Genomic DNA, 24,856 nt, shown 5'->3' with positions numbered 1-24,856 from the left:
GATGTTTTGCTTAGGTAAGTACACAGACTTGCTCTTGGAGAAGAAGAGAATTTGTTTACTAAGATCTAGATTTGAAAACTTAGTATTTATTTTCAAGCTTGTACAAATAGTAAATATTTGCAATTTAGTTGAATTTTCGATCATGATTGAAGAAAAATAATATATTTTATACAAGCTAATCTATACGAGAAATAAAATGTATAAAGAACACTTTCCCAGCTCTTCGCCTAAACAGAATGGGGTCTTTAAATCCTGGACTTGCTTTTTGGAACTACAATACTTCTGGAACACAAATGATGTCAGTTGTATATATATTTACTCTAAGACCAGTTCTCTTTAAATGAGCTGTGCTAACAAAATGGAAGAGATGAGTGGGGTCGGAAAAGTGGTTTCATAGTCTAGCATTTTACTTGCCTTACTGAGCTGTGAGTTTGTGTCTACTGCAGTCTAGTATCTAGGACATACTTATCAGGTAGAATGGAACATGGTGCATACAGACACCTTGGACAAGCATGGACTCAAGCCAATCAAGTCATTCACAGTGTAGTGACAGATCTGTGAAGACCAAAAGTGGTCTTCAAATTGTCATAGCTATGTGCCTGTACTCAAGCTAGTAAGTCCTGAGTCTAGTTATAACAGTTTTCAGTAAGACCACACTTGGTCTCTTATTTTTGGCACCTCTGCACCATGCTCCTGTGCATAGTTTAGACATGCTCCACTGAGCTACAGAGAACACCTATTTTAGCAACAAATATGATTGCATCAGAGCTGTACAACAGACTCGGGTAAAAAAAATAAAATACTGTAGTATCTTGGCAACAAAATTATTGTCTTTAGCTATCTAGTGCATAAAGCTTCACTAGACTTTGATTCTTATAAAATTAGTAGGAAAACATAAATACTTGGAATCAAAAGCACAGCACACAAATAAGGGAGTTATTTATATTACCTCATCACAGCACAGCTTGCAGTAAATTCCACACTATTAATAATTACCTATTTTAGGGCATATCTAACTCATGTCCAAGATGCTTCCACTGTAACAGAAATTAGTATTTGAGCCTCTGAGTTTCTGCCTGCTCTGAAAAGGTATAGCATGTAAAATAATGAAGCATAAAGTATGTCTGAATGACAGAATTATATTTGTAGTATGTTGGAAGGGAGGTTAGCTGCTTGTTTAAAGAAGTTTTACCTTTGTCTCCCTTTGCACCTGGAGATCCTGGAAATCCTCTACCTGGAAAACCTGGAATATAAAGGCAGCAAAAAATGAGAAGACAGAACTACAGTTACATTTAAACTAAACAAACAAAACTCCATTCAGCAAATATAAAATCTAAGTGGTTTAGAAAAAAGTTCTTCAGGGCAGAGACTGTTACATATTGGTAATGCTTTTAGTACAATGGGTACTTCATGATTGAAAATTCTACACTGAGGAAAGACAAGATATTATGTCCCAGCTAACTTGCAAAATGAAATTCCAAAACATATATTTTCTTTAAAGTATTACCAGCTTTTGTGAAAGAAATTCTTTCACGATCACACCGATTAAACACAGTTTAATCAGTGTAATCTATATAATCCACTTTATAAAGATGGATGATAGTCTATAGTTTGCAAGACATTTGTAAAGGTTCCAGTCCAAAGAATCTCAAAACCAGCACACCCTTCTCCCAGCTGCTCTTGTGTAGTCTGTCTGTGTGTTTTTGTACCACATCAACGTAACATGACAGTCACAGTACCTTGTTCACCCTTTGCGCCAGCAGCACCTGGAATCCCATCATAACCTGGTTCACCTTTCTGACCAATGGAACCAGCAGGACCCGGAACACCAGGTTCACCTGAAAAATCATCACCATATTCATTGCAACTATGAATCATCATTTCTTTTTTTTTTACTTTTTTTTTTTTTTTCTCTAATGAAAAACTTAACCTGTTCTTTCTTCTGCTCCCACAAAGACCAAATATTTATTGCATAATGACCGAAGTGTGACTTTTCTCTGAGCTTACTTCTGAATTAAATTAGTGTGAGACAGGGCTCAAGTACTACAGATTTTCATATAGTTAATTATCACACATCTCAGTGAGTTTAGAGCATAGAAACTCCTGCAAATACTTGTGAATAGCATGGTCCATGTCCAATGAGATGATGTATCCTTCAGCCAGTAAACTAAGAATACAAGATTCAATGTTCAAAAATGTTGTTATAGTCCTGACAACAATGGAATTACTCTACTCTCTCTTTAACATCTGTGGCTATAGTAATAACCAGTCTTGAGGAAGGTAGTAATATCTCTTCCACTAACACTACAAAAGAAGTACTAGCCCTATACTACACTGACTCAGATTTACTTGGGAAACAGCATAGTGTTTTGTTCACTTATGAAATGAACAAATCTAAGAGGAAACATCTGAGCCAGAATGAAGGTAGTAGATCATGTTATTTCTTTGAGATACGGCTTGGAGATAAACAATACTTTAAGTAGCATTTAGTATTTTATATGTCTTTTCTACCTGGTTCTCCTTTTAAACCTGGGATGCCACTTAAGCCAGGAAGTCCTTTTTCACCCTTTTCTCCATGGCGGCCAGGGCTCCCTAAAAAAAAGCAAGAAGACATCAGAAATATCCAGCATATGAACCTGTAAGTTTGACAATAACTTTTGCACTGCATTTTCTGTTGTATTAACTCAAGAACACTTACCTGGAAATCCTGCCATGCCAGGAGATCCTTTGGGACCTGGGGCACCTGGTATTCCTGGAATTCCTATATTTCCCTTTTCACCTTTGTCTCCAGATAAACCTGGACTACCCGTTCTTCCAGGTTCTCCCTAGAAGAAGCAGCACACATTATAAAATCCACACATTAATTGTGAAACACCTTTTACTATTTGAAAATGGTAGATGTAACCCCCTCTTATCTTTTGGACTTATAAAGAATTTCACTCTTTTTTCCATTTAGAAACAAAACAATTTAAGATTAAATTTAGCACTATCAGAAGTACTGACTCTTTAGAAATTGCTTAATAACTACATATGAAAATGACAAGTCTTCTCTGCATCTTTGTAATAGATTTTACAAAGGCTTTTCCAAATTAGCCTCATAACTTACTACACTTAATCATCTTCAAAAAAATCTCTTCTAAATCTTCAGTAAATTTGCTACCAAGTAACTAAGTTTTATTTTTACTTATAAATTCAGGATTAGTGTCATTGTATAACTAGGAAAAGCAATGTGAAACAAATGAGAATCCTATTAGAATAGTATTAGAAGTGAAATTAACTTTACAGACAGTATTAATACAGTTGTATTTCCACTCATATTTGAGCATTTTATTGTGAATCTGAAAAAAGTGATATCTTAAAAATGTATTTACTGTATTTCAGTACACCTATTTACTCTGTTTGCATGAAGCCCATTTCATTTTATTTCCTTAACGTTTTTAAAAGTTCTTCCCCTCCCCCAAATTTCTAGCAATGTAAATTTAGTATGAGCTAAAGAGACAGAATAAATGCGAATGCTGAACACAATGGTCCCACCAAACAGAATGCATCTAAACCTGTGCATATACACACCATTCAAATTTCTCATCAAGTATTTAAATGAGCATAATAGAAAATAGAGATTACATAGCTTAAAGGCCAAAGGCATCTTTTCAGATAAGATACTCAGCAGAGACAACACAATTAAATCCCTAGGGGTGTAAATACCTTCTCACCAGGAGACCCTGGAAAGCCAATTCCAGGAAAACCTGCTGCTCCTTTGTCTCCTTTTTCACCTTTTTGCCCAGGGAACCCTGGTGTGCCTGGTGAACCTGGTACTCCAGGCAGACCCTTTTCTCCAGGTGTTCCTAGTAAAAGAAAAGGAAAAATGTGTGTTTCAGAGCTGGTGGCACCTTAGCAGTGTTGCCAATGTTTTTTCAGGGTTGCCTTAGCTACTTAGAGCTAGAAAAACAAAGCAACTCCCTACAATAGCTAATAAATTCACTTTTGAGATTTACCATCTAAAGGGGTCTTTTTATGGGAAGATAAGCTCTCCTGATAAAAGAAGGTTATAATCTTGGATTAATAGTAAACAGAACTGTTGCTAAAAATATTATTTGTCTAAAAGTTGATGTTGATTTCACAAATGTCTACCAAGACAAGCAGTGACAAAGGAACTCTGCCGTAGCAGTTTTTTTCTGTTCCCCACCCCCACTTCAGTCTTCTGTCTTTGATTTCCTAAATACATTAGGCACAAGACCATCTGAATGGAGACAAAGTTCTCTTATTGAGATATATGTTCTTCTCCATTCCCCTCCCCAGCAACACTCCTCTCAGAGCATTACAGTTTATCAATAATGTGCAATGCACTGGAACTCACAGAGCTTTTTAAAAAGGGGAAAATACACAAGAAGCTTAAAGGACTTCACACTTTAGCAGAGGCAGAGACAGAGACGGGCAGACAGGCAGAGATCACTTGAAAAACTGCCTGCTTGCAACAAAAACACAAATCTGACATATGTCCTTTCTTTGAGGTGCACAAATAATCATTTTACATTTGTCTAAAGGACGCACATGTAGAAAGTTAGGAAGCTATTTAACGTGAATTATTTGTATATCATAATAAGATTAAAAAAGCAGTGTTCCCAAGGCCTACAGTTCAGGCACTGTAAATATTGCAAACAGTTAGTAGATCAACACCACCTAATATTCTAGATAGGCCTGTAACAATGCTCCAGATTAACTTGAAGAAAAAAATAAAAATAAAAAATCCCAGCAATCAGTACCTGGCAAACCCATTTCACCAACTGATCCTTTTTGTCCTGGAATTCCTGGTTCTCCTGGGAACCCTGGGGGGCCCTGATCACCTTTTGGTCCTAGAGACAGCAGAGAAATTAAGAGTCCAGATAGTTAATGTCATTTAAGATACCTGGTTAACACTATCTCCTTTTGCTAGCTTCCGACATACCTGGATGTCCTGGAGTACCAGGTTCACCATCCTTTCCTGGAATTCCTGGTTCTCCATACTCCCCACGTAACCCCTTTTCTCCTGTTGGTCCATGGTCCCCTGGACAACAATAAAACAAACACTGATCAGTTTTATCAAAATTTACTGTAATGTCATATAATAATCCTTCTAATTACTTTTTTTTTTTTTTTAATCTCTGTTGCTTCTCTGCTTAACAAGGGAATGGCTGAATTCAAGCTTCATACATTGTACGGCAGAGTGAAACTTGAGCAACAACTCTCCACTCAAGCCAGCATTGAAGGAAGGCTACAAACTGATAAATTTTGCAGGTGTCTGCACAGATTACAAGACAAATTATATTTTTAAAAGAAACTCAGTGTTTTGCAAACTTATGTTTGAGTTAGATTAATGAGTTATTTCTGAAGTGCCAGACAATATCAGGTGTTAACAAAAATGATTGATTTGACTGTTCTGCTGTTTATGTAGGTAAACGTGAGCCACCAGTTCACAGGCAGAATTTTTCCGTTTCTTCAGTTCTATTTAATGTTAAAGCAACTTCATCATTCCAGAAGGCTCTATCTCTTATTCTGCAGCATGCCTCTTCTCCAACCGTAATGTTCAAGCTTTCTGGTTATAATCCTTTTTGTTAGTGTTGTATCTAAATGCTGGACAATACGTTACTGAAGATAGGTAGCTGAATGCTTTTAAGTAAGAGGATTTATTAAAAAAAAAAAAATCCCAAGATGTCCAAACCCAACCTTTTTTATTAAACATTACCATTCCATTAAAATACTCTATTTTTGCTTGTATGTTACAAGTTTTTTAAAACATTACTGTGATATTCATGACTAGAGAGGTGAAGGCAGCAAACAGATGAGGAAAGTTGTGGAATATAACTAGATTTTTTCTCTACTGGTACTATTTATCTCTGGGTTAAAGAGGATGAGACAGACAAACAACAGCAGAAGGTTGCAGTCTGGGGTCTGTTTGGAGCCTACCCTTCCATGTTGCATGAGCCAGGATAATCTGCAGACTGTGTGGGATCAGGGAAAGGTAGAACATCCAAGTTTGGAAGTGCGCATTATTAGTGCTGGAGGGGTGAAGGAGTTAGAAACAAAAGAAATAAACCAGTTGAACCTTTCAGCATAGGCTTCTTTATACGCATGTAACCACTGTGCTTGATTTTGATTTCTGGAAAGGTAATAAAACTATCAACCAGTCAACCTATAGATCAATTGCAGAAAAGGAGTTAATGAAAAACAACCTATGTAGCCTTGTTTTAAGGCTTTTCACACCACCACATCAAGATCAGACACAAATGAGAGAAAGGAATCCAGATGAAATTCTTACAGGCTGAGAGCTTCAACAAATTCACAAGTGTGGTCAGAAGCTGAATCTCAGCTTAGAGGCAGATGTACTCCACACTTGCTCCTGCCCTTCCTCTCAGTCCATAACCCTGGTAAGTTTTATTCCAGCAGGGCCTGAGTCCTTCAGTTGTTTCAGCACAATGCAATGTAACAAGAATGCAGCCAAATTGGGGAGAATTCAGAAGGGGTAATAAGAATGATAATTATTTCAGAAAACATGCTACACAATGAAAGGCTGAAGCATTTGGTTGATGGAAATGGCAGACTACACGATCCCAGTAGCTCCCTTCCAGCTCTACACTTCTGTTTTAACAAAAAAAACAATTACAATTTATTTATGAAAATAAAATAAAAATAGTTATTTATCAAAAACTCTTACCGGGATTTTTTAATAAAAGGTACATCATAATAAAAAGAACAAATAATAAAATGTATATAATATATTTTTTAAATATATAAAATATATTTTTTTAATTTCTAAATAAAAAGCTGATTGCTTTTCTCCTGTATATTTCCGGGTGTTTCCAGTCTGATGTAAGGTAGTCTTTCAGTATCAGTGGCATTCACATGTGTCTTTCCTGAAATTTCTTCAGGTCCCAAAGAAACAATTGTACACCAAAAAAGGCTGACCACTTTTTCTTAGAGTCAGTTGGTCTTCGTGGTGAAAACAGTGAAAACTATATTTTTTACATGAAAGAAAGCTTTACTGTTCTAGCAAGCTTTAGTTTCTAATTTTAGGTTTTTTTTTTATTATTATTATTATTATTTTCAGAGAGTCTTCTGAGAAACGAGGTAAAAACTGATTTTATAATAGCAAATTGAGCCTTTTCCATCCAACCAAAACCCTTTAAGTCTGATTGATCTTTGTTTCTATGGAGTTGGAGGATGCTAGAAAAATATCTGCTTTGTTGTGTAAAGTTCTTTAATCTTGTTTTGAAACTTGATGTCTAAACTAAGATACAACAGAACTCCAAGTACTGCCACTCTAACTTTAGTTAGAGATTAAAGTTACCTTTTTCTCCTGGATCTCCCTTTTGGCCTTTGAGACTAACCATGTCCATGGTATCCATGCTTCCAGGTACTCCTGGGAGACCAGCTTCACCTTTATCCCCTTTGACACCTGGATCACCCTGTGGTCCAACTACCCCTTTGAACCCTGGGCTACCTATAAAGTAATAGCACAGAATGTTATAGAGGCATATAAAACTTTGCAAAAATATTTAGTAGACAAGAACAAATTAAATAAGCTATTTATTAAATTTTGAGCATGGGCTAACATGCTCTTAAACACCCACATCTTTTATCTCATATGCAGATTTTTCTATACCAGGACTTCACAATAACTATTGAAAAAGTTGGTATCTTTTACCTGCTTCACAGACATTAGCTTGAGACCCTCTCAAAACAATAGGAATATGAGCTGAAGAGTTTAAATATAGGGCACTGTTTGAAGGATTTAATTAAGTCCTTCCTGCTGGCTATTTATAACTTCAAACACAGTGTTTCTATTGGAGTAATATCCATAGCATGCTCTCAAACAGCCAACCCTTATGTTGTTGAAGAACAGACCAAAACTCCTGGCTCAGTGCCCAAATACAACTGCTCCTAGGATATGGCTTTCTAGATTACATTATTTCTAACTTAGAAGGAAGTTATTTGACATAAAACATCCTTTAGGCCAAGCATACTCTCTATATTTGGTTATTTCCAGACTTCAGTTGGGAAAAACATCAATTTTAAAATGTACGAGAAGAATTTAAGAAAGTCTCTGTCTTACCTTTTTCACCAGGCAACCCTCGATCTCCAACTGGTCCAGGAGTCCCTGGCAGTCCTGGAGTTCCCATAACTCCCATTTCTCCTTTGGCTCCTGAAACCAAAGTGGAAGAGTGAATAAGAGAAATAAAGCAAGCAGTGTAAAGAAGTATGAGAAGTGGAATGTTTTACTTCCAATTATATCAGGAATTACACTACTTAAGGAAAAAAGGGATAAAGAGGATGATCTAATCTAAATAGCCTGACAGATAAAACAGCAGTTAAAATTGTGTTAGGAAATACAGAATAAAACATGGTTTGTAATAGGTTTTTGACAGATTCTTAAAACTTGCAACTACAGTAAACAATGCTGTTATTAACAAAGGCATTATTAAAACCACATTCTATCACTGAAACTGTGCAGAATAATCATCTTCCATTACTACAGGTTAACGCCTAGTTCCTGCATATAGCTGGATTTGATCCACCAAAAGACTTCAGTATGAGTTTAAAGCTACACATGCACAGAGTGGCTTTGCTGATAGAAGCCCACGTGTTTTCCTCAAGCTCAGGTTCCTTGAAGGATCAATTCCTAACTGAGTGAAGGGGAATGCTACCAGGACTTAATAAAACAGTTGCCAAAGATGCCAATTTCCAAGGAAGGAGATTACTTTCCCAGCAGTAAGCATGTTTACCTTCTGATCCTTTCAGTCCAACAGACCCTTGTGGACCCGGCAGGCCAGGTAACCCCACAGACCCTGGTACTCCAGGCTGGCCCTGGCTACCTTTATCGCCTTTTGGTCCTGGCATATCTAGACCCGGGATACCAGGGAAACCCCTTTCTCCTTTTATTCCAGGAAATCCTAGGAAAAAGAGAAGATATAGAATTAGTCCCTAGCAGAACACAGGAAACACAGTTAACAAGCATACCCCAAAATGTCCTCCCATGGTTTAGAAATTATGTGGCATGAAGACCCAAAGACAGTTTCTCTTGTAACGTCAAGAGAGCAGAAATATTCCTCATTTCCTGTGCGCAGCCTCGATCCTGTACATATTACCCACAATAACCCAAGGAAACTGAACAAAATGGCAGATATTTTCTCAGCCCTTGCCTTGTGTTTTGGACCAGATGGATGAGGTCTGCTGCCATGCTTCCTGCACCTCACCCACAAAGCACAAGCAATTTATGAACACCAACATATGTTTATGCCAAAAAATCCACTTCCAAGCATCAGCATAGGAGCATTTTTCTCTCACCTGGTGGTCCCTGGGGTCCTGGCTGTCCAGCAGGCCCTGGCAATCCCTGTGGGCCCACCCCTGGTGCACCTGGGGCGCCTGGCAAGCCTTGCAGTCCTGGGAGGCCAGGGTCACCTGTGGGGAGACAGAGATGAGAGTCTTTGAGATCTTGTTTCCAGAAGGTGCTAGACAGATGCTTAGGAAATATGTGGCCAACAAAAGCCTCATTTCAGCCTCTAATACCTCCTGCCTGGGCTTGGGGGAATCGTTGCTTTTCGTTGCTTGCCATTTATTATCAGTTGTGGTAGGCAAAAGGGAGGAGAAGGAAAGGAAAAAAGAGAATGCCCTTAGTTATCAGTAGGACTTAAGTGGTGAATAGACTTTTTGTTCCCTCTACAGGGGAGAAACTATAAAAAAATATATATATATAAATACAGAGATGTATCTTTATTTTTTCAGCAATGTTACCTCTGAATCCTTGCTGTCCAGGTATGCCTGGGAATCCTTGCTCGCCACGTAAGCCAGGCAGTCCTGGATTTCCCTTTTCTCCAGGGATGCCAGCTGGGCCTGGGGGGCCTGGTAATCCTTTAGGGCCAGGGAGACCTACACCAGGTTCACCCTAGTCACAGAAACACAACAGATTGGGAATCAATACATCAAAACCACTAACTCATTCGCTGACTGTATTTAAATCATTCAGAAAGAATGCTGCACATACATGAACCATTCAGAGTTAACATAAAACATTCATCTACTTTGTTCCTTTGCATATACAGTGGGAAACGTAAGATGACGGGCAGTTTTTGAAAGAAGCAGAATCTTTTCCCAGATTCTCAGATTCCTGTTAACATGAAGTGGCAGAAACAGTATCAGCAGCAGACACTTACTTTTTGACCTTGTAAACCTGGTGTACCTGGCAAACCATCCAGGCCAGGAGTTCCTGGAGTCCCCGGTAGACCAGGTGAGCCAGGCTGACCTTGAAAACCTACAAAAAAAAAAAAATAAAAAAATAAAACTCACATTATTGCTGTCTGTCCCTCTAAATGTCCCTTATCGTCTCTTCAAACTTCTAACTGAACTGTTCACATCCTTGGAGGAATATGTTCAAAAAGGTCTGTGTAGTCTCTTTCATCAAATTCCTAGAGAAAAAAATGGCAGCTCCCAAATGTCAGTGTTCTCAACAGATATTTAAACATTGAGCTTCAAACCCAAAAAGAACAAATATGGAGTGACTGTTCTTTAATTAATAGCCTTGTGGGTTCACATCATTGAGAAATATTCTACCTGCAAAGATGTGTTTCCAGAGTCTTTTTCAGAGGGGTAACTAAATGTGTGAGGCATAAGACTCAGGGATGCAGAACAAAAGCCATCTTGGTGAATCAACACTTTCTGTACTGTATATGTAATGTGACTTGTCCTACACATATCCCTGAGGGTCACATGTTTCTATACCACACCTGGCACAAGGAACATCCCTCAGGAATTCAGGAAGGAAGATAGCCAACATTCTGAAGATCACTTAAAGATAATGCTCACTCAACTGAGATGAAGCTTCTTTCACAAAGGTCTCACAGAGTGGGAAATCCAGCTTTTAGACTAAGCCCCTGGAAAGTCACGGGGCAGAGCTGCATTCAAGAAAGTGTCTTGGAAATAAAAGGGTTTGATACATCATTCATTCCTTTATTGCTGGCATTTAAGAGCGTATAGCAATCCTTTTCTAGATGCTATGGAACTTTTCTGTTCAGGCTTGTGTCATGTCAGATTTGTAAGAACTAGAGGTAAAGATTTCCCTTTTCTTATTTAAAAATTTATCTGACCCTCCCAGTTCATGGTGTGTGAGATAGAGAGAATGGCGGTTCAAGTGGCTGCTGAAAGCTCAGTCATCTAGTCCAGAATGAGTAGCATTAGCATTACAAAATACGTCTCCCAAAAATCCAAAATGAGGGTATGATCTTATAGACTCTAAACTATGTGTACACCCTGACAATGGCCATGTGGGGAAGCCTAAACTTTTACTGAATCTGCTGGTATTTGACCAAACACTCCCATCCACCTGGGACACCACAGACCTGTGAGCTCTGGTAAAAAAAAAAAAAAAAAAAAAAAGTCATACTTATGTTAGCATGTTTTTTTGACCAACCTAAGTCATCTTTCAGCAACCTAAATCATCTTTCAGCAAGGCCATCTCATCTATCAGCAACCTCAGTTGCTGCAACACAGGATGCACTATATCACTTTCTGTTCTGGCAGTAGCGTTGCCTGTATCTGCACCACATGACTGCACAAAGCAGGTGTGCCTTGAAAGTATCCTGATAAGTGTCTGTGGACTTTCACAAGGGAAGTTCTTCTGCTACACCTTGCAGATCTCCTTGTGCAGCCATGACTGGATAACAGTGCAGTCCTCCATCCACACTTAAGATACACCAGCCCTGTCAGATGGATAACTTTATCTTACCTTTGGGTCCCGGAGGCCCAGGGAACCCTATACCCGGCTGTCCAACAGCACCTTTTTCTCCTGGCAGGCCAGGTATCCCTGGAAGCCCAGGATTCCCTTTGTCACCTTTGCAAGTGAAAACAAGACAAACGTTGATACCGATGTTAACTTATTGGAAACAGAAACATTAGATCAGAGAAAGATTAACAGAACACTGTACCTTGGGGTCCAGGGAAACCAGGTGGCCCAGGAAGGCCATCTGCCCCAGGAGGTCCAGGGAGCGGTATAGTTCGTCCTGCTTCACCCTTTGCCCCTGTGAACATAAAGATGTATTAAGTCCAAACCGATGAAATTAAACAGAGAAGTTTCATTCACCTTGCCAGCAGTGTTAGACCCTCCACACCATTAAAACTGACTTTTTATGAATTTTTTTATAGAATATCCATAGAAAACTACAATGAACTAGGTTTAGGATAACTTTAAACCATCCTGTTTGGCCTGATAGAAAAAAAAAAAAAAAATACTATAGCATTACCTGGAAGGCCTGGTAAACCTGGGGTTCCAGCAAAGCCTCTGTCTCCTTTGTCACCAGGTAGCCCTGCAGTGCCTATCCCAGGAGGGCCAGGAAAACCTCTTTCACCACGTACTCCAGGGAATCCAGGTTGGCCAGGGGGACCACGTTCTCCTTTCAAGCCAGCTGTACCCTAATTTGTAGACAGTATAAATGTACTCCTTGTGTGATTGGCAAGACAGAACACATCCTTACATCCTTCCATCTGTGTGAATATACTGTAACCTGGATTTAGCACAGGATACCTACCTGTAACTCCTTTATCACTGAATTCAATGGAAGTAGAATTGTGTTCCATGTAGAAAAGTACATGGAAATCATACCTAGTGTGCAATGCAGGTAACTGGATCATTTTGACTATTTTCCCAGTTGTGGATCTGGGAGCAAATCTGAGCTCCAGATCCAGCTCCACATCCACATCAGCTGAACCCTCTAACTGGGCAAGACTTTGAAACATTAGTTTCCACAAGAAGATAAGTCTGCTAGAACAGAGTTGAACCTCATCCTAATTATCTGTACTTGGACAACTGCATTTCTTCAATCGTCTCCAGATATGAGTTAAATCATCCACACCAGTTCTCATTATAAAACTTTGAGAAAGGGAGAAATGAAAAAAAAAAATATTGCCCACACCCACAATGTGGGGGAAGTAACCTTGCTGTAGTCCTGAAAGCAGCAAGCCTTGTAATCTGAATATGTCTGAGCTGGATCACATATGGAACAACGTATGAGGCCAATAAACATAAAGCATGTGTAGGACAATATGTAAAAATACAGAAACATTCAGCAGGACAGTGCAAACATAAAGAAATAACACATACCGATGCTCCTTTTGGACCCTGTGGACCTGGCAATCCATCTTTTCCTGGTGTTCCTTCTCTTCCAGGAATACCTGGTTGTCCTGGGAAACCAGGATCTCCCTTTTCACCTTTCAGGATAGAATCAAAAGAAAAATCTCCTGGTTCTCCTTTTGCCCCAGGGGCGCCGATAAGTCCTGGAGCACCTGGGGGCCCCTGAAATTTTATAAATTCAAATGTCATCAATTGCCCTATCAACTTTTCAATTGATAAAACAAAGAAAACAGATCTTCAGAAATCAAAAAGTAGACCCAAATCAAATAAAACATTAAGTTTTCAACCAAGGAAATCAAATGAGAATATCTTCCAGGATATAGCAGTGTAAATAAGGAATTAGTACAAATTTCCCTGTCTTGACCACACTGTCATTGTATCATACCACAGGTACATCATTTTTGACAATCAATATAAAACTTCACTATTTACACAAAAGCTGCAGGTCTTGCCACCAAAAATCTACTCTGAATTTTCAATATACTACATACTGAATTTTAGTTACATATATTTATATTATATCAAAGTAATCTAGGCTTTTTGAAAAGGCCTTGTCAGAGCTAACATCTGCCCCCAAAGTCGTACTCTGTAACATTGCAGACCCTATTTCTATGATACAAATGCAACTAAGGTTGCATCCTACATTTCCAGGATAATTTACAATACCAGAAATAGTACTAATACATGAGAAGAGCACGCTTCAATTATGCAAAGAAAAGCATAGCCAAACGTACAGGTTTAAACTGCCTATACAAGCCCAAAACTCTTGAGTTTGCTTCTTTCAGAAACTTTAAAATCAACTGAAATATTCATTAAATACATAGATTGCCTACTAAATTCAATTCATTGTCTTATATAAAGTTCAAGTATTATTTGCACAAGAACGAGTTTATTTATGACATTTGGCTGATTAAAATATACATTTCACATCATTACCAACATTCATTGATTTTGTGCAATTAACATTCACAATCTCTTGCTGCATAGAATACTATACACATGATCAGAAGAAGTTTGTAAGCTTTCCAGGGAAGAAGTCCTTTATAATAACAATAATATATATATATATGTATATGTATAATAATGTACATATATATATACATATATGTACATGTATATGTACAATAACAATACACCTACAGGATGTCCAGAATTCCAGTTTTTCCCTACATATGGACTAGTATGGACTTTTTGCATTGGAATTTTTATTCTATTTTCAGCTGGATCAGGACTAGGATAGTAAAGCACAAACTTCACAGCCAATGTCTTATGGTTTAAGTGTACCTTTCATTTAAACTTGAACTAGAACATAGTTCCTTTAGCTTTGGTGGATCTTGAATCAGACTTTGATGCTGTGGAATGGATTGGAACAATGTAGGCTTGCAAAGATGGCCTCTAGGTACTAGTTTTTCCAAACTGAACTATAGGCTGGATCACCATCTGTCTGAATTTTGAAGACAAAGATAAGCTTAAAAATATTCAGAACAACCAGTCCTCGTCTGATGAAAGACATGAACAGAACTTGAGTGGCAATTAAAGGAAAATGTAAAGATGTGGCAAAAATGTGCTGAGAACAAATGCCAAACATGACAAAAGCTTAAATATGTTAGGATGTCTTTATTTTTTGTCTCTTTCATATTTTATCTCTCCTTTTTTTCTCCATTCCTTCTTTCAGGGACCCATTTGTATTGTAGTAAGTTCAGTCACTGAGTAATACCATCCTGTTTATCAATGTGGAAACACAGAGAATGTGTTTCCCATCCCAGCTAACTTTTGTTGCCTAAATTAGGGTATCTAGGCTTTATTCATACTCAAGGGCAAGAAATAGATTCCTTGAGTAAGGAATTAATATAGGTAGGTTGGATTAACTTCTGAAGGTGCCTATCTCTCACCATTGGTGGTAGAGGGTGCTTGGATAATTCCAGTGTGTGTTACAGTCAGCACACATGAACACCACTGAGAAGCTATGTTGCCAAAAATGCTCAGCTGGAAGGAGAAAACAGCTTTAGGAAAAAAAAAAAAGTCTGGGAAGACTCTGACAGTCACTCTACTTACATTAGGAATTGTGTCCAGATCCCATTCAGATGTGTAGGGATGGGATAGGAAAGCTGAGGCACAAATGGAACTGAACTTGGCAAGAGAGGCAAATAATAACAAGTAGGGATTCCATAGGTACGTTGGTCAGAAAAGAAAGGCAAAGGAGAGTGTACCTCCTCTGATACATGAGAAGGGAGAACTGGTAACAACTGACATGGAAAAGGCTGAGGTACTCAACAGAGAGAGTACTCGTAGCCTCAGACATCACAGCCAGTCAGGCTTCCCACATCTTTTGTTTCACTGAATGTGTAGATGAGGGCTGGGGGTGCAAAGTCCCTCCCACTGTAAGTGAAGAGCAGGTTAGAGACCAACTGATGAAACTGAACAGGTACAAGTTTATGGGGCCTGATGACATGCATCCCAGGATCCTGAGGGAAACAGCTGATGGGGTTACCAAGCCTCTCTTCAACATATTTGAATAGTCCTGGCAGTCAGGTGAAGTTCCTGGTGACTGGAAAAAGGGAAAGAAACATCACTCCCATTTTTAAAAAGGGTAGACAGGAGGATCTGGGAAACTACAGACTGGTGAGCCTCACCTCTGTGCCTAGAAAGATCATGGAAAAGATCCTCCTGCAAGCAAGGCACATGCAGGACAAGGAGGTGATCCAAGACAGCCAGACTGACTTCACCAAGGGCAAATTGTGCCTGACGAATCTAGTGGCCTTCTATGATTCAGTGTGCAGTGCATCAGTCCGCAAAGGAAGATTGAGAGATGTCATCTACCTGGACTTCTGTAAGGCCTTTGGCATGGTTCCCCATGACACCCTTATCTCCAAATTGGAAAAAGATTTGAAGGGTGGACCATTCGATGGATAAGGAATTGTCTGGATGGCCATGCCCAAAGAGTTGCAGTCAATATCCAGGTGGAGGTCAGTGACAAGTGGTGTCCCTCAGGGGTCTGTTTTGCGCCCAGGGCTGTTTAAGATCTTTATCAGTGACATAGACAGTGGGATAGAGTGCACCCTCAGCAAGTTTGCAGATGACACCAAGCTGAGTGGTGCAGTTGATACAAAAGAAGGATGGGATGCCATCCAAAGAGACCTGGACAAGCTTGAGGAGTGGGCAATGCAAGATCTGGGTACAGACTGGGAGAACTCATTGAGAGCAGCCCTGTGGAAAAGGACTTGGGGGTTCTTGGGTGGACAAAAAGCTCTACATGAGACAGCAGTGTGTGCTTGCAACCCAGAAGGCCAACTGCAACCAGGGCTGTAGGCAGAGGGAGGTGATTGTCTCCCTCTACTTTGCCCTCATGAGGCCACTTGGAGTGCTGCATCCAGCTCTGGGACTCGCAAAACAAGGACATAAACTTGTTGGAATGAGTCCAGAGGAAGGCCATGATCAGAAGGCTCAAGCACCTCTCCTGAGAAGAAAGGTTGAGGGAGTTGGGGATTTAGCCTGAAGAAGAGAAGGCTCCATGGAGACCTCATTGTGGCCTTCCAGTACTTAAAGAGGCTTATAAAATAGATGGAGTGTGAATTTTTACATGGGTAGATAGTGATAAAGCAAGAGGAACAGTTTTAAACTAAAAGGGGGGAGATTTAGGTTAGATGTTAGGAAGAAATTCTTTACTCCAAGGCTGGTGAGGCACTGGCACAGCTTGCCCAAAGAAGTTGTGGATGCCCTATCCCTGGAAGTGTTCAAAGCCAGGTTGGATGGGATCCTGGGCAACCTGACCTAGTGGGTGACATCCTTGTCCACAGGAGGGGAGTTGGAACAAGGTGATCGTTAAGGTTCCTTCCAACCCAAGCCATTCTAGGATTCCATGAGTCTATGGTGTCAAAATCCATGTTATGCTATAGGAACATGTGTGCTAATGTAGGTCTTCACAGCCTACCACAGTGTATGCGGGGACACTCAAGTGAACTCTGACAAGATCAAATGTAGTTGTGCTAGTACAGTGTTCATCAAGGAGTGATTTGTGTTGCCATTTTAAGCATGTGCTATAATTAAGGCTTTCCTGCTTCTAATATCCAGCCTTAGTGAGAACTGCGTTATGCTGCATCAACATAATTTTCAAGTAATCCCATTATAATTAAGGATGCTTTCACGGACCTTCTTTCTTTCTTGAAAACCACTTGGCTTCCCTGCTAAATATCTGAAAATTAGATTTCATAGAATACATTGCACACATTTCCCAAAATTCAGACAAACTGCTAAAGTATACTGATTGCTAATATTGACTAACTGCTTACATCACACTAGATGGCACTGTATCTCTCTCACAATATATTATGTTCACATACCAAAGAGTTATTGGAAAGATACCTTGCTACACAAGGTCAGGGCAGACTTGCATCTATTTCATGCAAAATCCTACTTTTTACCCAGCTCCACTGCTGAATTCATCTGATGGGTAAGCATGGAAATATAACCCATTTCCAACAGCTCTTTTTTCATCTCATAGCTAGACAATACTGCTTCCTAGTTTATTTTACTAAGTATAGCCAGTTCTTTAATTTTGTTATATCACCGTGTTGGTCTATTTTTAATCAGAACTATTACACAATGACACTGAATGTTGTCTTACCAAACATCTAATATGAAATAAGCACACAATATTTGGTAAGGCATTACTTACAGGTAACCCTGGAAGGCCTTCAAGTCCAGGTAAGCCTCTGTCACCCTTGAAACCTGATTGTCCTGGAAAACCTTTTCAGAGACAGAAAAATAGAATTCTATTCATTACATGGTTTAAAAATAGATCATTGTATGTGAAGCTTTTGTGATTCTTCACAAAGTGTTTAATTCTATCCCCAGTAAATATAACAAAAAGTCAGTGAAGATGTCTGTATTCATGTGCTCGTGTGCTCCCTGTGTCTGCACTCCCAAGCTCAGAAGTTGATGAGGCATTTGACTTTGGAATTGATTAAACTTATATCTATCGTGCAAACTTTGCAATCTTCAAACTACCTAAAACATGTTCATTTTTCTTCACAACTACTGGAAAAAACATTAAGAATATTATCCGTGTTTGCATGTGGCAATTCTCTGACATGGCAGCAGACAAATCATTTCTTTTGGGTCACACAATTTGATCCTAGGATTGGGAACATATGTATGAGCTACTGCCAAGCCTGAGCATGTAGGGAAAATGCTTCCCACACTTTTTTTCACTTTCACAATTTGGTCTACAGTTTGCAAAGATACTTCACTGTGGCCTATTTCTACTTCCTTGTCAATTTCAGTGGGAATTAGGAATCAGGCCAAAAATAAGAATATTCTATCTTTTTTTCATTAGTTTCACAAGCAATTTTATTAGTGGGAGAAAAAATAATTTATCACATAATGTACACTGTATTTTTAGGTTTTAGCCGTAACAGTTAATTCTCAGGTAGTTAATTTTTTTTTACCTGCTGGACCTGGTGGTCCTTGTGGTCCTGGAAGTCCAGGAGGTCCTACTTTATCACATAAAGTACAGGTTTCTCCTTTTTCACCTGAAAAAAAAAAAAAAAAAAAAAAAAGTAATGAATAAAAATGACAAGATTTAAGAGAGCTGCAATCAGGTGGAATCCAGTAGCAAATGTCAATTTAATACACTTCTTGTTGAAGGAATAAAAATAAATGTGCTATTTCTAACTATATGCTTCAAAGAGAATTTATCAGCAAACTGATATTCAAAAGTCTTTAAAACTTTTAAAGGAATGGCATTAAAATCAACTTATGTATTATTCTACAGACAGTATTTAATAGGAGGGTTAGATGGAACCAGGCTGAAGAGGATCAAAAAGAAGAGAAATATACACTGGGTATAGAAGATATGAAAAGTTTAAAGTAGAAAAAAAGAAACTCGACAGCTACTGCAATTTTGCAGTAAGAAGTGAGCAGAATGAGATTAGGAAGAATCAAATGATATGTAAATTAGTGCCGTTCATTTTTTGTATATGTCCATTTAGCTGATACTGCTAAACCACACAGTTGACAGTACTACTTGCAGGTGTGGCAATTTTAGTTTCAATTAGTCAAGGTACTGATTCATAAACTATCTTTATTCCCAAATCATCTTCCCATTTAATTCTTCATCCCAGAATCCTTATCTTAAATTGCCATGAACAGTTCAATTTATACTTAATTAGTCTATACTCAAGTCTTTTTTAATTCTCAGATACTTTTTTGGCCCTGAAATCACCCATCTTTTATCACTTACCAGCAATGCCTAAGAGAAGTGAAATGTAAGTAAAGTCTGTGTCACACAACTCAATACACAGTATCCTTCTTTTATTCACCAGAGACTCAAGAAACATCTTGCACATCCATGAACTGTTAGCGTAACTAATATTAAGTACCAATTCTCTGGATCCAGTTAACTGGCTCAGTACCTCCACATATCCAAGCCCCAGGGTACAAAGCAATGGAAGCAACCACACTTTCATTTTAAATATTATTACCTTTCTCTCCCATCTCTCCTGGAAATCCATGTTGCCCTGGAGGTCCAGGTATACCTGGTGCACCAGGTTGCCCCTGTTGGCATTGATCAATTCCATCTGCAATTGAAATGCAAGAGAGCTATTGTCTGGCAAATGCAAGTTTCTATCACAGGGATGCATTTATGAATGTCCTAGCTGAATTTATCTGAGAGTAGTGGTACATGAGGATAGTCTTTCATTTTTCTATTTATTTTTTTTAATCTGAAAAAAAAAAAACCACCTGGGATTCTGCATTCTGATTCCAGATATGTTGCTTAAGAAACCCCCAGAATTACAGAAAAAGAGATGACTCTGCTATAACAAGTTTACAAACAGCTTTCACACAAAACATATTATTATTGTATGTAGATATTTTTATGTCGAGTTTTTTGTACCTAGCCTGGAGTTCTTGGAAACTTCCTAGGTCAAAAGCAGCTTGTTAAAATATGTTTAACTTCTTCACACCAATAAAGCTTTCTGAAAACAAGAAACTACAGGTAGTAGGAACTGAAATAGCTAACGAATAAGAATACCCAGCAAACTTAATGTAGGAATACAAATTGTGCTTGTTCTGTTTGATATTATGGCTCCAACCTAATCATTTTGGCCAAAGTCAATAGTCAAAATATTTATGTGAAGTTTGGCAAACAACAGTTAAACATGAAGGGATTCTTTTTTCCTCCGATTTTATATCTGAAGAAAGCTAAAGAAGGGTCTGGGGAAGGCGTAGTGAAAGAAACATGAAACATTTTTATTTATTAAAAACCACGGATTTGCTCTTATTGCTCTTATTACTTTAAGGGGCAGGGTGAGATTTCACTATTTAATTACCTGTTCTAAGTGTTGAATTTTATACTGATTCATTAGCAAACAATTTTGGTTTAGGAATTCCATAGAGAATAATGTTCCTTTTAACAGGAATCATCTATTTCATATTTAATCTTTAAAAAGGTTAAGAAAATCACAGCTATGGAAAAACACTAGAGCTTTTAAATTTTCAGCAAAATCTATAGGACAAAACAGAAAGGAAACATTGCCTGCATATGGTATATATGACACCTGCACATACTATTTAAAGTTTTACTCTACTCCAGTCATCTCTAAACATTTTGAAATCTGCTAAAGAAATGTAAGTAAAACAGCACTTTTCCTCTCACTGACTGTGTACGTAAAACAAACCAGTCATTTTTATATTAAGGTTTATAGCCCAACAAAATGGGTAAGGCAAGTTAATTTTAAGCATTTACCTAGAACTGTAGAGCAAAAGCAGAACACTGCTTTTCATATTTCTTATTTTTCTTTTATGCTTTTAGTATTTCCCTTGTTATTTTTACATCATTGTCCTTTAGTTAAAAAACAACATCAAGCCAGCTCAATTTACAGTTATGCGATATAAAGTTCAAATGAACACTGTGAGGGACCAAAAAAAAAGCAGTATGATTAAATATTAAAGTTTCATGTTGAGCAAATTAGTTTGCAACTATTACTTGAAGGTATAGATGGCCTAGGGTTCACAAAAAGTATGCATGACAAATACAGTAACAGAATCATAAAATACAGTATTAGGAATAAACTGCAGACATCTTTATCTAATAATTACTTAATGTCTCTGGGTAACAACTAACCCTAAAATACATGCCTCTTTATTTATATTACATATTTGATGCTGTCTGATATGTACTGTCCAAAATGGAGTGTTAGTGTAATGTCTAGTTTAGTTGAATCACAGAATATCCCGAGTTGGAAGAGACACACAGGGATCACTGAATCCAACTCCTGGCTCCACACAAAACCACCCAAAAATCAAATCCTATGTCTGAGAGCACTGAACAAATACTCCTTGGACTCCATCAGGCTCGGTGCTGTGACCACTGCCCTGGGCAGCCTGTCCCAGTGCCTGACCACCCTCTGGGTGCAGACCCTTTCCCTAACACCCACCCTGACCCTTCCCTGTCCCAGCTCCATGCCGTTCCCTCAGGTCCTGTCGCTGTCCCCAGAGAGCAGAGCTCAGCGCCTGCCCCTCCGCTCCCCTCATGAGGGAGCTGCAGGCCGCCATGAGGCCTCCCCTCAGCCTGCTCTGCACTGAACAAACCAAAGGACCTCAGCCACTCTGCTTACATCTTTCCCTTCACCATCTTTTTAATCCTCCTTTTGGAGGCTCTCTAGTAGTTTCATGTCTTTCTTCTACAGTGGCAGTCAAAACTGTACATAGTACTCGATGTTAGCCCATAATTGAGAGCAGAGTGGGCCAACCCCTTCTCTCAACCAGCTAGCAATTCTGTCCCTGATGCACCCCAGGGTACAGTTCACCCTTTTGGCTGCCAGGGCACGCTGTTCACTCATATTCAACTTGCCATCAACCAAAACCCCCAGATCCCTTTCTATGGGGCTCTCATCCCCTAGTCTGTATATCTTTTGTGTTATATATATTGGTGCTGAAGACTTATAAATTGCGATATTGGACAGCTATCTTTTATGCTATGAATAGTATTAGCATCTTTTTTTTCTTCACTTTATTCATTAACAGGTCGGATACATTTCTTCCAAGATGTAAATGCATCCTAATTATAGCTTTTATAATCTTGTCTCCTTTTTCAAGTGCATGCAATGTGCATTATTGAGACTTCATTGTGAAAAGCTGCCAAGTGCTTTACTTACCTGTTACACCTGGAGGACCTGGAGGGCCAGGGAGCCCAGGAGGACCTGGGTAACCATCTCTTCCAGGGGGTCCAGGTAAAGGGAATCCAGGAGAACCCTTTTCACCTTTTTCACCTCTCTGTCCAGGGACACCAGGTGATCCTACTCTGTCTGGAATTGGTCGACCTTTGGACAGAATAAAACATACATGATAGTAACATTATCAACACATTAGCTTACAATAAGTTTTGGAGAGAAATTGGAAAATGCTAGTGCAAAATAAAGAGGAACTGTATTTTTACTATTGGTGACTTACAAAATTCAGGGCATATTTTCACTACAACTCAGAATAACTCACTTCCATTCAGTCCCCGAGCAAACACTGGGAAAAGTAACTTTCTGAGTTATTTTTTGAACCAATTTTTGCTGGCTAAGAAAAAATGGTGACGAAGGAGTTCATGTAGCTATTACACTTAGAAGCCATTATGCTCTTCTCATAATAAGCCAAATCTTAAACACACCTGGAAATGAACAGCATCTGTAAGAACTTCAGTAAATTAGTATTCAATGATGCTAGCAGATTTTCAGGAATGCTAAACCCCAAACTGTTTGTAGGAATAATAAGTAAACAGCAGCCAGTAAAGGCAGACAGTTAAACAACTAGGAAAAAAATTACTCAAGATCTCCTTTTAGCTATTTGCACAGTCACACAGGTCTTCCTATTTCAATGACTTATTTTAATTAACAATTAATCATGAGATTTGACTGCTAAACCATTTTGAGCCATCTGCAACATTGTAGTGAAGATATTTAAGTCACACAAATCTCAATTTCTGTAGGGTAATAACAGACAAAGAGCCACCATTCTTCTTCTATGTCATACGGAATTCTTTAGAGATTACTACTGCCTGCAGTATATAGTATCTCCTCCCTAAACTGTGAAAAAATTCCTGGCAACTATCTGACTTTGGTTCACAATAATTTCATACATAGCAACTGTCAAGATGGAAAATATGAGCAAAGGAGATTATGGTAGTATCACTACTAGATGTGCTGGAGTCACGTTTCTACAGATTATTTGGTTCATTTTTAAAAAGCAAATATTGTGGTTTAGTTCAAACACATACACATGTACATATGCATAACAGTACTGTGGGCACGTATGCAAAGACGTTAGACTATGAAAAAGGCAACATTTGCAGGCAAGAGAAATAACTTTTATTAGATCAAATAACACAGTCAAAAAAAAAATAGCAGGAAGCCTTCAGGAATGACTTTGTCAATTGACTAATAAATAGTATTTCCTCCAGCAAATCTTGTTTTATTGTTATTTATGCAAATGCATATAAAGCTGAAGAGAAAGCAAACCAGATTATCTGTGCAAGAGTATACATACACAGGTACACACGCATATTCACATTCTACAGCTCCTCATGCCCAATGGAGCCATACTCTCTGGACTCTCTCAGATGACGTGTGCACACTAACACTTCTCGATTTAAGCAGTGATCACAGAAGATTTAAGAATTATCAGAGCTCTACACAAAGAGCAAAGCTAGATCACAGCAGAGATTCCAGAAAAGCAATCAACAGGAATGGTCTGAGGTGGAGATTAGATCCTCAGAGAGGCCACTACCTGGGCACCCTGTAAGTCAGGCTGAAAGCAGAGACCACCTCTCAGGATTCTCCACCCAAGAAGAACAAAGGAAAAAAGTGAACAAAATCATACCTGGAGTTCCAGGGATTCCTTGTAATCCAGGAAAACCTTTAAAAAGAGAGGTTTTCAATTAGGCAATCAAGTCAGCAATGCTATTATCATGAATGCAATTCTATCACATATTAAGTACACATTATAAGCAAGTATTCTCTGTATCAAAAGTTAAATAACTCATAGATATCTGCAAACAATACACTTAGTGAAAAGTCCCTGTGGTGTGCCATCTTCTCCATTGGACTTTCTTCAACAGGGAAATGTCTGTAATGGGGAAATTGAGAATGCTCTCTATAGGAATTTCCTGTCTACTGAGGAATTTTGCAAATAACACAAGTCCATTTAAAGAATTAAAATTTAGCTATTGACTTTTTTTTGAGGCATCTCTTCAAGATTCTCTGCACTATTACCCACTTTGTGATTGTATTCACTTCTTTATTAAAAAATCTCATTGTATTTTTTAACCTCCATAAACCCAGGCCCCATTTTATTATTTTCCAAACTATTAATGAAATGCTGTCTTATTAATGATGAGAAGAAGTGTTGACTAAAACTATGAAAAAATGTAATAATTTGAAAGCAATTAAATGAAAAACTGGAACATTCCACAGTTACATAGAGCTGCTGAGCCCACAGACAGTGGGATTTTAATTTCCTTTAGCAAGAAAATGAAAAGCACAACTCAGTCATAAAGACAATAGAGAATACATACCTTTTTCACCTTTTTGACCTTTTTGTCCAGGCAAACCTGAAACTCCAGGGTCTCCCTTTTCACCAAAAGCATCCATTGGTCCAGTATCTATAACCTGAATCGTAGGACAAAGATGAGGAAACTAGAAACACACAACTGTG

The 24,856-nt window shown here is 38.5% G+C and overlaps 1 protein-coding gene across 1 annotated transcript in view; it reads right to left on the bottom strand.

Moving 5' to 3' along the window:
- Positions 1 to 24,856, bottom strand: part of COL4A1 (collagen type IV alpha 1 chain) — a 126,208-nt gene that overhangs the window by 17,776 nt on the left and 83,576 nt on the right. The window contains exons 19-41 of the mRNA XM_082783080.1: positions 24,717 to 24,810; positions 24,023 to 24,058; positions 22,315 to 22,479; positions 19,639 to 19,734; positions 18,604 to 18,687; positions 17,832 to 17,902; positions 13,127 to 13,318; positions 12,270 to 12,438; positions 11,955 to 12,047; positions 11,756 to 11,860; positions 10,188 to 10,285; positions 9,769 to 9,919; positions 9,322 to 9,435; positions 8,760 to 8,927; positions 8,090 to 8,179; positions 7,325 to 7,477; positions 4,946 to 5,044; positions 4,764 to 4,853; positions 3,706 to 3,845; positions 2,699 to 2,825; positions 2,512 to 2,592; positions 1,740 to 1,838; positions 1,193 to 1,243 (exon numbers count right to left, since the gene is read on the bottom strand). Coding sequence (XP_082639206.1) covers positions 1,193 to 1,243; positions 1,740 to 1,838; positions 2,512 to 2,592; positions 2,699 to 2,825; positions 3,706 to 3,845; positions 4,764 to 4,853; positions 4,946 to 5,044; positions 7,325 to 7,477; positions 8,090 to 8,179; positions 8,760 to 8,927; positions 9,322 to 9,435; positions 9,769 to 9,919; positions 10,188 to 10,285; positions 11,756 to 11,860; positions 11,955 to 12,047; positions 12,270 to 12,438; positions 13,127 to 13,318; positions 17,832 to 17,902; positions 18,604 to 18,687; positions 19,639 to 19,734; positions 22,315 to 22,479; positions 24,023 to 24,058; positions 24,717 to 24,810 — 2,566 coding nt within the window. The remainder of the gene's footprint in view (positions 1 to 1,192; positions 1,244 to 1,739; positions 1,839 to 2,511; positions 2,593 to 2,698; positions 2,826 to 3,705; positions 3,846 to 4,763; positions 4,854 to 4,945; positions 5,045 to 7,324; positions 7,478 to 8,089; positions 8,180 to 8,759; positions 8,928 to 9,321; positions 9,436 to 9,768; positions 9,920 to 10,187; positions 10,286 to 11,755; positions 11,861 to 11,954; positions 12,048 to 12,269; positions 12,439 to 13,126; positions 13,319 to 17,831; positions 17,903 to 18,603; positions 18,688 to 19,638; positions 19,735 to 22,314; positions 22,480 to 24,022; positions 24,059 to 24,716; positions 24,811 to 24,856) is intronic.

The sequence above is a fragment of the Aythya marila genome, assembly GCF_965140915.1.
Source record: "Aythya marila genome assembly, chromosome: 1".
NCBI lineage: Eukaryota > Metazoa > Chordata > Aves > Anseriformes > Anatidae > Aythya > Aythya marila.
This window is presented reverse-complemented; position numbering and strand designations above follow the sequence as displayed.